Source organism: Chaetodon trifascialis, chromosome 12, assembly GCF_039877785.1.
Source record: "Chaetodon trifascialis isolate fChaTrf1 chromosome 12, fChaTrf1.hap1, whole genome shotgun sequence".
Taxonomy (NCBI): Eukaryota; Metazoa; Chordata; class Actinopteri; order Chaetodontiformes; family Chaetodontidae; genus Chaetodon; species Chaetodon trifascialis.
The window spans coordinates 4,114,555-4,127,290 of record NC_092067.1 but is presented as its reverse complement, the minus strand read 5'-3'; the positions used below and the strand labels follow the sequence as shown (position 1 = coordinate 4,127,290).

Below are 12,736 nucleotides of genomic sequence, written 5' to 3'. Positions count from 1 at the left end.
GTGTGTGTGTGTGTGTGTGTGTGTGTGTGTGTGTGTGTGTGTGTGTGTGTGTGTGTGTGTGTTAGGAAGGAGCACACACACACACACATATACACACACAAGCAGAGTCTTCCTATGTACCAGCTCAGTGTCCTAGAGGGGATCAACACACACACACACACACACATGCACACACACTTGGATGTTGCTGGTCACATCTTGGCCAAAGGGAAAAGCTGACCGTAATCTTGTGTGTGTGTGTGTGTGTGTGTGTGTGTGTGTGTGTGTGTGTGTGTGTGTGTGTGTGTGTGTGTGTGTGTGTGTGTGTGTGTGTGTGTGTGTGTGTGTGTGTGTGTGTGTGTGTGTTTGACCTAAATATTATTTTTAATCTTTGGTTATCAAGAGATAACTAATGCTTTCTATAAAATGATTTCTAGTGATTGAAGCACACACACACACACACACACACACTGACAAGATTATGAAAGATGAGACAAGATAGTATTTCATATTCATTTTTGAACATGAAGTGTCCATTCTTCCACAGTCTTTCTATCTTTCCTAAACTCTGAATGGGCTCCAGATATTAACAATATTCCTGTTTGGAACGAAACAAAAATATATATGTGAGGTATCAGATCAGATCAGCAAACTGCCTTTGGACCAAGGTTCCACAAAGCTGAGCAGGACACCTCTGACCCCTCCTCCACCCTGACGACCACAGCCTTACTCTCCTCAGTCTGCTCAGTAGGAACCTGCTCTGGGTGAACTGGTGACTCACGGCATGAATGTGTGTGGTTATATCCAGCTCACTGAGCCACAGATTTGGCCCATGTCTCTGGAATTCACATTGTCAGTAAATATGAGTAATATGGTAAATAATTAAGCAAATATATAATGAATATAGATTTGCTTGGTATCCCGCTGGGCTGGAGTTAAATTCCTGTGTGTGAGCCTTGTTTTGCTGGCACGCCCTCCATTCTCCGAACTGTAGTGCCTCCATATCCGTTTCTATTTGAATTATTTAACCTTTCTATCCCAGAGAAATGGAATCCACTCCACTTTAGTTTGTCTCAAGTACAGTGAGACAACAGATGTCACTGGATGCCTTAAGTGTCTCTGCACTGCTTTTATCCACATTTCTCAAACTGCATAATCAACACTGAGTGAGTTTCCCAGTAGTTTGTAGCCTCAGTCTCACACTCTCCTCCCAGAGAGGAAGCAGTAACACTCTCTGTGCCTAAACATGAACACAGGGCCGAATTTAAACATTCAGCGTTCAGCCATCATACAGGGAGAGAGGACAGAATGAAACAATTTGGAGCAATTTCTCCACCTACAGGAACAGGAAGCACAGCAGAATGCAACACAGCAGCATCACTGGACCAGATCACCTTACACAAGCTGGGTTTAAAGCAGGTGACAAGCACCACAGTTACAGGGTAAAACACTTAATGCACTTCCTCTCATGGCTTCTAGAAGTCCAAGAAAAATCAACTAAACTGAAATGAATAGAATTAAATACTTAATGTTATTGGAGTTCTGTGTGAGGCAATTCAATCCAATAAGGTCTAAAAGGGATATGTTTCGGAAAGTATTTGCTTGATTGATAGTCTCAGTCTGTCACACTCTGCTGGGGTGCTCGCCACCTGGCCGTCCGTCCTCGCCGCCTCCCCTTTTATTTAGGATTATCTAGACACAGTATCTGACCAAAATATGCAGTGTCTTGTCAGGCTGACCAGGTGACATGAAGCAAAGCTTTTACCCTAAAAGCTTTCATTTCAAAACAGTCACAGTTGTGACGGACATGTTTGAAGCCTAATTTAAGTTTCCCTTTCTCCCAAGAATGTGATTTTACATCACAATAAAGAGATAAAGAAATAAAATCAGGGTAGAATGTGTCGAAGGACAGTGAGTTCGCATAAATGGAATCATAACAAAATAACTGCTTGAGTGTGTTGATGACAGATGAAAATACATTTATTTATATAGCAACTTTTAAGAGCAGACAGCACAAAATGCTTCAAACAAGAAAACAGAAGAAAACCCCCCAAAAAAGTAATTAAATGCAACAAATTACAGGCATTTCCTCCTTAAGCTGTTTCCTCCAGCATCAAAATGAGCTCTTAAGTTTCTTCATATGATGTTTTTAATGTGTGTCCTTACAGTTCCTTTCCATCCCATCATACCTGTAATCTCTTTATTATGTGTACCATTCTCCTTCACAGGTTTCAGTCTCTGACCACTTAAATCAGTGATGCTGATGTCTTCCTGCCGCTGAGCTCTGCTTCACCACACAGCTTTCTGCTAAACTGCCACTTCCAGTCAATCAAACACCAGATTAATTCACCAGGACTCTGTCTGTCTGTCTGTCTGTCTGTCTGTCTGTCTGTCTGTCTGTCTGTCTGTCTGTCTGTCTCTCTCTTTAAAGCACTCCTATCTGGACAGGGAAACCTCTCTGATTCTGAGAAACATAGCAGGAAAACCTTCCCACCTGCTGACCAAGGTGACACCAACCTCCTCATGCATGGCAACGCCCTGTCCCCCTGTGTATGTCTATGCATGAGGAAATGAGCATGCATGCGGTTTTGCTTAGGATGCTTCTCCGTCTTTCACCATCTCCCTCTCAGAAACCAGTTTGTGTGTGTTAGTGTGATGCACAGTGTATAATCCCAAAGCTTTACAGAGGCTGTAATACAACTTGGTGTCCCCAGGCGGTATCACAGAACTCTGACGTTCGTGGTAATTTAGCTGGACCAGTATACTGTTTGAAACTAGTGTAACTGTAGCCAACCTGTCTGTGTTCATCTGGTTTGTCATCATGTGGAATGAGTTAAAATTCGCATTGGTCAAGTTTCTATTGACTGAACAGACTCTAAAATAGAATTGAACAGCAACTTGATTTCCATGCATTACCATTAGTTAAACAGTTTCAATTATAGTCCAAAAATACAAATGAAAAAACTTACTTCAAAAGGCCTTTGTGGTGCAACCACGACATTATTGATTTCATGGAGAAACATTTGCTTTCTTTTTACTTGCATCTTGTTTCATTCACAGTCAGACACACAGGTAGATACAAACTATGCAATTTTAATCATAAATGGCCGTCAATCTGTAAAGCTTTGTGAATACTGGCCATTACTGTGTTCACCTGTGCATTTGTGTGGAGAAACATTGCTCGTGTAAGCAGAGGCATGTGCCACGCTCGGTGTTTGTTACAGTGATGACAGTGTTGGTTGGCTCTCTGCAGCCGGAGTGCACAGGCTGTTGGCTTTTTTTCTATGAAGCATGAAGGTTTGCTCTGTTTAAGAATAAGAAAAGGCATGAGTGAAAGCAAACTGCACTGTGTGTGATACGTTCATTGCTATGATGTGCCAGTGGCTGGCAGGACTGAAGAGTCTTACAAGAATGCAATTACACAGGAGTCATTGTAAAGAAAGAAGCACAAGTTCTGCTAGCATGCCTGCAGTCACTGCGCTCCACCACTTTGCCTGTGAGAATATTCCATTTTGAAGTGTTGTTTGAGACCACTGCAGGCTTAACATTTGTGCCATTTGCATATCAAATCACAAAGGCCAGACTGATCTGTTGTGTCTGTTGTCATAGCAGTCTTGCCCCTAATTGGACAGTTGAGAGACAAAGTGTCAATGATGGAAGGCTCCTTCCACTAGCCTCAGCTGCTAACACACACCCTGTGTGATTGTGCTGTAAGACTGCTTCAACATCACTGTTTGCTTCTAATGAAATGTTTGGGATGATAATAACAGTAATGATGATGTTAGTCATGAATGATGATGCTTTACGAAACTAAGTGAAGGTAAGTGCAACAGCGCTTCTGTGTCTGCTTTTATTCACAAAAATCAATTGAGTGATGCTCATGTGTTCCCCTCATCATTTATTTGATGGCTGCATTATTGCACATAGGATCAATACTTCTCAGCTCTGCTCATTTTCTGTCATGAGACCATGACTCCTTGCCCATGGTGCTTTTTATTGCACTTATTTCTAAACAGCATTGCTGGGCCTAAAGGGAGGCATTACTTTGTTTTACTGTTGGACACGGTACTGGATGCTGGATCCCAGTGAATTCTTCTTTGCCCAACAGTCGTTAAGTTCACCTCCAGTGTGTTTGGGGTATGCGGTGTGTAGTTTACAGCGAGCAGCAGTGACCTGAGAGGAAGCTGTTAAACAGCATTGGTTTGCTCTGTTGGGGAATGAGTGTTTGGAACTCAGCCAGTTGCTGTAATAGAGCTTAGTAGATGAGTCTGATGATAGCTAACGCAGATCAATGCCGATAATTGGACTAGCTACTACTCTAATTGTTGTTGGTGGTGGTGGTGGTGGTGTTTTACCCAGACCAGGACACTGGTGCAGATCAGCCTTTCCTGTGCTCTGGATGGACAAATACCTTGTATACAACATGACAAAATAAACCAAACAACCTTTGAACGTCAGAGAAAATATTCAGTTACAGTTTTGAGGAGTCACATCTGTTCAGAACTTCTGATGCTGTAATACACAAGGTAGAGGAATGTCCCGGGATGGACGGCTGTGGATGATATGAGACACTCATGCTCATCTCTGCTGGTCTTAACCTAAAGCTGTAGGCTTCTTAATGGCAAAGGGCAAAGTTTTATTTATCTGTGTGTTTGTGTGTGTGTGTGTGTGTGTGTGTGTGTGTGTGTGTGTAGAGAGAGAGAGAGTAAGGAGGCTTTATTCTGATTGGATCGGCAGTGTCGTGATTTGATTGGATGATAAAGCACATAAGGCAGTTTGATTGGATGTTAGATGAATGTGCCAGCTCTGTGGGGATAATCCTCTTTGGTGCAGAGACGAGGTGATCATATATGCACACGTGCCCACATACACACACACAGACACTCACAGCAGCTGGCTGCCAATGGGCTGTCTCTTGTGGACATGTCTTGTCTTTGGCTGTCTTCATCATGGCAGCATACAAACATTTCAGTCTGCTCCAAGTCCTTGTCATTTTATCAGCCTTTTCAGTTTGGAGAAGAATCGTCATTTCCTTAAATTTCATGGGGTCACATTGACTTTTTGGATCAAGCAGATCCCTGTAGGCTACCATACTTAATAATCTATTGGACATCCCTGAATTATCAAATTGCACAGTCCACACTTTTCCAAACAGATGCACCATTGTGTTGGACAGTAGTGGATTTTATAGTAACAGCACAATCCTGGCTCCAGACATCACTCTAGGCACAGCGGTTCCAATTTAAGTGAATATAGTCAGATTAATGGTTTACTTTTAAGATCCATTTATCTCAGAGCAGCTGCCACTGGCTTCAAATCCAGCTTTTAACTGCTGTGGAGCAAGCCCAGATAACCCGTCTCATCAGCACTCAGTGTTTCCTTCCTGCAGTAAGTCTGACTCCCCTGGTTCATGGCATAAAGTGCTCTGAGCTGCCTCTGAAAAACTTGATTTTGTTTTCATTTGTGGTCCCAGATTGGGGAGGGGCTATGAAGCGCCATGAGATTCCAGGCAGATTATGAGCTACGGGGCCAGTCTAATTCCTACAGCAGTGATTAGGCTGAAGGTGTAATTATCACACTCATGGACTTGGCTTCCAGGGCACAGCTCTGTGTGTGTGTGTGTGTGTGTGTGTGTGTGTGTGTGTGTGTGTGTGTGTGTGTGTGTGTGTGTGTGTGTGTGTGTGTGTGTGTGTGTGTGTGTGTGTGTGTGTGTGTGTGTGTGTGTGTGTGCGTGTGTGTGTCTGTGTGTGTCTGTGTGTGTGTGTGTGTCTGTGTGTGTGCGTGTGTCTGTGTGTCTGTGTGTGTGGGGATGTAGCATTATGTATGTGAATCTATTTACATGCAATAGTGTGTGTGTGTAGTTGCATGTAGCATACTATTTCTGTGTCAGTGTTACACTGCCTCAGCAATAAATGCAAACCGCCCACACACTGTCTTATTAACACACATACACACACACACACTGCTGGCCCACTTCTGCTGTATCTATAAAAGTCTCATCGCTTCGCTCTGTTTTGAGCCTATGGCGGCTCAGGAGGGACACATTCCCTATGACTTCAAAGGCAGCAGGAGCTTTCCTGGGCAGAAGTTAACATAGCAGCTCTGTGATGTAGGTCAACTGAATATCTATGAGATGGAGAGGAAACGTTTATGCCGCAAGCTGGAAATGACGTTGATGCTGTGGGAGGTGGCAAAGAGAAATACCCTGATATCTGCAGAACAAGAAGACTGTAGAAAAGATCCTGAATGTCTGATATTTAGAAACTGAGCATTTTATGTCCAAATCAAAATGCAACATGATGCTGTGAGAGAGCATCACAGACCAAAGGAGTCCAGTGGAAACAGATTTAGGCTTCATGCATGAATGAATGGATTATCATATATAAATGGGATTTCACTAATTTCCTGAATGATAGAAGGATTTTTGAAGTGATTAAACTCCCTACAATACATTTCATAAATTAATTCATTACATCTGTGATCGCACTGAAATACTTTAATTACACCATGATTACTTTGGTAAATGTCTGGTATTGTAAGAGGTAAGAAATTAGGGATTTAGTTTTATAGTGATAGTGTCCAAATAAATGAATGAGTTTCATGTTCTGCTGAAAAGCATTTGCCAGATAAACACAGTGTTTTAGAGCAACATATATTTGTATTATTTTACTGATGCTTCTTTCTATTACACTGCCCCCTTTGCTGCTGCTACACTGCAAATTTTCCTGCTGTGGGATCAACAAAGGATTATCTTATTTTATCTTATCCTATGTAAACCACGGATCTTATTTTCTGAATAAATTAAAAAGCCCATCGGAGAAGTACGTCAGAAATCTGTCCAGGGAAACCACAGCAAAGTCCCCTCTGGGATTTAAAATGACAAATTGTAATACTCATACATGCATGGCCATACGTGCATGTCAAGCTGGAGGACACAGTTGGGATCAGTAGGTGGTTGGTGCTGTCCTGTTTGAAATAGCAACCACTAGAGACCTTTTTAGATTGGATTTTTTGTCACAAGTAAACCATTAAAACACCTTTAATAACACTGAGAGTTGGGAGAATGAACTCACGGTGCTGTATTAGATTGTGTGGAAATCAGACATGTGGTCAGTGCCTTGCATTAGCGCACTTTGTTAGTGCGATGATGACGACACAGATGAGGGGGGCAGTGATGATTATGATGGCTGTGATGAAGATGATGATGATAGCTGACACTCTTTAGACAGCTGCTTCAGGCGTGATATTCTGTTGAGAAAGAATTGTGAAAACACTCTAATGCTAGCTGACACAACATGAAGTGTCAGCTAGCATTAAAATGCTAATGGGAATTCATGCAGCAGAGAATAATGGCGTAGGTGTTTTAACATTCCCTGCGTTACCTTATTCACTCACTCATGCTAACACTAACATTCAATGAAATATTTTTTGCAGTCATTAAAATGTTGACTTTTATCTTACAGTTCAAAAGTTAAAAGTCACTAACAGATGGCACTTATGTAATGTTTCGTCCAAATTAATCCTCTTTACTTTTTGTTAGATTCACATCTCCACGTATTATTTTAGCTGTATTTAAGCTCAAGTAAGTGTTACGCAACTCCAGTGTTTGTGCATCACAACTACTCTGTGCTAATGCTAATTGACAATGCGAAATTTACACAACAGAACATTTTTACATGACATAACGCTGCATTGTAACCTTCCATTACTGCTGCTTTGTATTTTTTGTCTTTCACCCATTGTAAGTGCTCACAACTACAAACAAATGAATAGCAAACATGTATTTTCATTCAGTCATATTACACGTAACAGACATAGCTGGCTGTTTTGTTATATACCATTTTATTATTGCATTATAACATTGGCTATTTTAATTTTGTTCTTGCATACATTTTAACACAATAGTTTTTCTATATTTTTAATATTTTTTTTTTTCCACACACCTCAAGTACGCATTTATGAACTGATTTTGTGTCTGTTCGGTGATTCAGATATAAGCTTTTCATATGTGATCTGCTGGCAAATTTAAATACCATCACTGATGTTCACATTTTATATTTAATACCACATTCTAGTGTGTTTGATGCCTTACTTCTTTTAAATCAGATCCTCCTCTGTCAACCTTATAAACAGATGCTAACTCCAAACAAGAAAACATTGGCTAGTCATTAAGGAGCTGTACATGAGCTTAAACTGTCAGATTCTCTGCTTCTGCTTGGAGAATTTGGGTCTGGTGTGTGTGTGTGTGTGTGTGTGTGTGTGTGTGTGTGTGTGTGTGTGTGTGTGTGTGTGTGTGTGTGTGTGTGTGTGTGTGTGTGTGTGTGTGTGTATACACTTCAGGGTGTTTTGGGGGATGCCGATGAGGAGATTGGCTCCTAATCTCTTCCTCGTTCCCATCATCTTCATTTCATTCTGCCCTTTCGCTCGTTCACAATATGCTTCTTGTGTGTGTATGTGTGCGCGTGTGTGTCAGACAACTGGCTTAAGTGGAGCACCTCCATTAAGGCATGCACAGACATTCAGACACTCATAGGAAGTGACTTGAAAGATCACCCCCTAAAACTGACTGCACGCTAGGAGTGACAGTGTGCTTGAGAGAAAGATAACAAGTGAATTAGAGAGTGAGACGAGGACAAAATGACGAAGCCAAAAACGAGGAGAAAAACAAATCTGATAAGAAAAGTGGAAAGCCGGGAAGACTGCGTTGCATTGAGCGAGTGAGGAGTAGAGCGACGACGAGGAGGGGGCATGAGAGCTTGAGATAAAGAGATCAGTGCCTCTGCATGCAAGTTGGCACAGCAACAGCGCCCCTCCCCCACCCCGTCCAGCTCTACTTCCCTCAGTCTCCCTCTCATTCCCTCTGTCTCGCTCGGCCAGGGAGGATGTGACAGGACAAGGTAGCATCTTTCACTTTGATTTACCAGCTAGTCAGGGAATGAGACGCTCCTCGATCAGTTAGCGAGTTGGCGAGGTAGTGAGGTAGTCTCTAAACCAAACAGCCAGTTGCATCAATAACCAGGCGTCAGTTAGTCTGCTGGTCAGTCAGTAGATTTCCTGTTTGATTAGTGAGCAAATATGGCTCTCAGTCAAGGCAGGAGTCAGTCAGTCTGTAAATCAGTGCATAACTACATTAGTCAACCTGCAGCTCAGAGTGTAAACCGCTGGTCAGATAGTCAGTATGTCTTCTAAATTTACTGTCATTCTTTTTCTGTTTATGTCTGCTTGCGTTTCTATTTCTACTCTTTATTTTTGCTTCCAGATCTTGTGTTTGTGCCTGCACTCGGCTCTGCTGGAATGGCTGTCTGACTGCCTCTGCTCCTCCTTCCACCATCCATCCCTCTCTACTGCCTCAGTCAACTCTTTATTTTCCTCACGGCTGATTCTTTTTTGAAAGGCCGGGCGTTTGTGCCAAATCAAACTGAAAGAGAAAGAAGCTGTGATCGCTGATTGTCTCACTGCTGAGTGGTCACAGGAAAACAGACTGGACTTTTTTCCTCTCCCATGTCTCCATCTGCCCTCTAGTTTGTCATTGGCAGCGGCAGAGAAACGCTGGCATTGCTTGCAGTTTGAGTATCTGTGTTGTCTTTGGGACATTTGGATAATCCTCCTTCAGAGAAACAGTAACTGTCTACCAGCATGTAGCGTCTGAGCATTAATCCAATCTCATACCTCTGCAGCCGTAATAATACAGAGATGATGATAATGATTATGAAGAGGAGGAGGAGGAGCAGATTTTGCGCTGCCAACCAGACAAGTCTGATGATTCCTCACAGTTTGGGCTCCTTGGGCAGTGCACCTGGGTCTTGGTGGGACTAACCTTGGGCTGCTGTGTTTTTTTGCTTGCACATTATTTCATTTTAGCTCTTCCTTCAATCCATCAGGAAGCCATTAGCATGGTAAACAAATCCATCTGGAAGAAGCCTAAAGTGACAGGAGTTATGTGTTAGGACGAATGGCACACAGTCATCTGTCAGGACCGGGAACACACTGATACTTTGTCCAAACTTTGCCAACAAAAACACTGGACTTTTTTTTTTTTTTTTTTAAATACCAGATTTTGTAGTTTTGTTTGATGCAAAGCAGACACAGAAGTGTTAGTTGTTTGAGAGAAATCAGCTGACATATAAACAATGAATTCCTGTTGGAGGAATCAGGTAGGTGAGAGGATGAGTGGATGTTAATGACCATGTGTGTCCGTAATGTGGACGGAGAGGGAGCGGGTGTTGTCTGTCACTCCTTTTGGTTACTATCAACTCACTGGTGTATCATCTCTGTTGCTGTCATCAATGTATGTGTGTGTGTGTGTGTGTGTGTGTGCGCGTGTGTGTGTGTGCGTGTGTGTGTGTGTGTGTGTGTGTGTGTGTGTGTGTGTGTGTGTGTGTGTGTGTGTGTGTGTGTGTGTGTGTGTGTGTGTGTGTGTGTGTGTGCAGGAGGAGCAGGCTGCCAAGCTAAAGGCAGATAATATCCGAGTCGCCCTGGAGAAGATCAAAGAGGCCCAGGTTAAAAAGGTGAGTCAAGAACACACACACACACACACACACACACACACACACACACACACACACACACACACACACAAGAAAGAGGGTACAGAAATATGTGTTGTGTGCATTTATGTGAGTGTGTGTGTCTGACTGACTGCAGAGCTGTGCATGTGCTGGTTGGTATATATGTCTGTATCTGGCACGTGTCCAGCGCACTCAGTTTTCTAGGTCAGGTCAGTGTTACTCCACATTGAAAGTGCTGGTCAATAACAGCTGGGGTCAGCACACACACACACACACACACACACACACACACACACACAGCACTCAACATAATGACCATTGCAAGTTAAGCCCCAATCCCGCACACAGACACAAGGAGAGAGAGAGAGAGAGAGAGAGAGAGAGAGAGAGAGAGAGAGAGAGAGAGAGACTGGATTAACAACCTGGATTTGTTACACAGAGACAGATTTCCAGCTACCTGTCTGTGTGTTTGTTGAGTCTAATTGTCTGTATGTTGATCCTGCACAAAGCTCCAAAAAAGTGACAGTGGATCTTTCTGCCGCTGCTCTCTCTCTCTCTCTCTCTCTCTCTCTCTCTCTCTCTCTCTCTCTCTCTATCTCTCTCTATCTCTATCTCTCTCTATCTCTCTCTCTCTCTCTCTCTCTCTCTCTCACACACACACTCACACACACACACACACACACACACACACACACACATTCACCAGACACACAAAGCAATATCATTTTAGGGATATTGAACAATAATATGATCAAAAAACAAAATGACAAGCATTCAACCTACTATGTCCTACTGTGGACATAAAATATACTTTCATTTGATTGGCTGATAGGTGTTAAAGTATTGTGGGTCAGATGTATAAATGATGCATATGCACTGTGGATACGCCATTTTTCTCATCTATATTGGGTTTATAAAAACACAATGTGCTGTGATAATGTGTGCAACATACATATACTGAATACATCAAACAGTTCATGGAAAGTTGATTCACTTTGAAATTAGTGCTTTAAATATGTATCAAATGCACAATCACGTCTGTACACCACTGTTCAAAAGTTAGGATTCACCAGTTTTATCTGTTTTTCTTCTGTCCTTCAATAATTTTTTTTCCATAAAACAGGCTAACCTTCTAAATCAGTTTTAAAGTTTAAGAATAGCTTTGATAATTCCAGCTTGTTATAGACATTGTTGTGCACTTGATACTGAAACAGGAACCTGTTCCTAATTAAAACCACACATGTTCCATGCAAAGCGTCTGATTTCGTTACCAATGACAGGTGATTTCTTTTATTCTCATTTAACTGTTGCTCAGGGGTCCCTTCATCTCTTTCCACCCTTTCATTTGTCACTCTGGTTAAATTATCACATGCGTTTTGTTTTCCGTGTACATAACGTTCTTGTTGTTTTTTGTAAATCCTTCATATAAAATAGCATTAATTTATTAAGAGAACTTTCTATACATGCAGACAATATGCACAAACCAAGGTGACCTCATGATGACTTTAGCAACAAAATTTGACTTTGACATGATTTAACAACTCCTCCTTGAACTGCCACCTTATCGTGGTGGAGGAGTTTGAGTACCCGAATGATCCTAGAGGCTATGTTGTCCGGGGCTTAATGCCCCTGGTAGGGTCTCCCAAGGCAAACAGGTTCTAGGTGACGGGTCAGACTAAGAGCAGTTCAAGAAGCCCCTATGAAAGGAATTAAAGCAAGGAAGCGTACGTCGCCCGGATTGGCGTCACCGGGGCCCCGCCCTGGAGCCAGGCCTGGGGTTGGGGCTCGCAGGCGAGCGCCTGGTGGCCGGGTCTTTGCCCACGGGACCCGGCCGGGCACAGCCCGAAGGAGCGACGTGGGCCCGCCTTCCCGTAGGCCCACCACCCACAGGAAGGATCAGAAGGGGCCGGTGCTATGTGGAATGGGTAGCAGTCGTGGGCGGGGGCCCCGACGACCCAAACCCTGGACAACAACTCTGGCTATGGGGACATGGAATGTCACCTCACTGTGGGGGAAAGAGCCTGAGCTAGTGCGGGAGGTTGAGCGGTACCGGCTAGAGATAGTCGGGCTCACCTCCACGCACAGTCTGGGCTCGGGAACCCAACTCCTTGAGAGAGGCTGGACTCTCTTCTACTCTGGAGTTGCCCGCGGTGAGAGGCGGCGAGCTGGTGTGGGCTTGCTTATAGCCCCCCAGCTCAGCCGCCATGTGTTGGAGTTCTCCCCGCTGAGCGAGAGGGTCGCTTCCCTGC

General features: G+C 43.2%; 1 protein-coding gene across 2 annotated transcripts in view; it reads left to right on the top strand.

Moving 5' to 3' along the window:
- raph1a (Ras association (RalGDS/AF-6) and pleckstrin homology domains 1a) overlaps positions 1 to 12,736 on the top strand; it is a 60,487-nt gene that overhangs the window by 34,832 nt on the left and 12,919 nt on the right. Inside the window, exons 9-10 of one of the 2 annotated variants that reach the window (XM_070975328.1) lie at positions 2,411 to 2,485; positions 10,410 to 10,487. In XM_070975328.1, coding sequence (XP_070831429.1) covers positions 2,411 to 2,485; positions 10,410 to 10,487 — 153 coding nt within the window. The remainder of the gene's footprint in view (positions 1 to 2,410; positions 2,486 to 10,409; positions 10,488 to 12,736) is intronic. The other variant, XM_070975329.1, reaches the window with a different exon arrangement.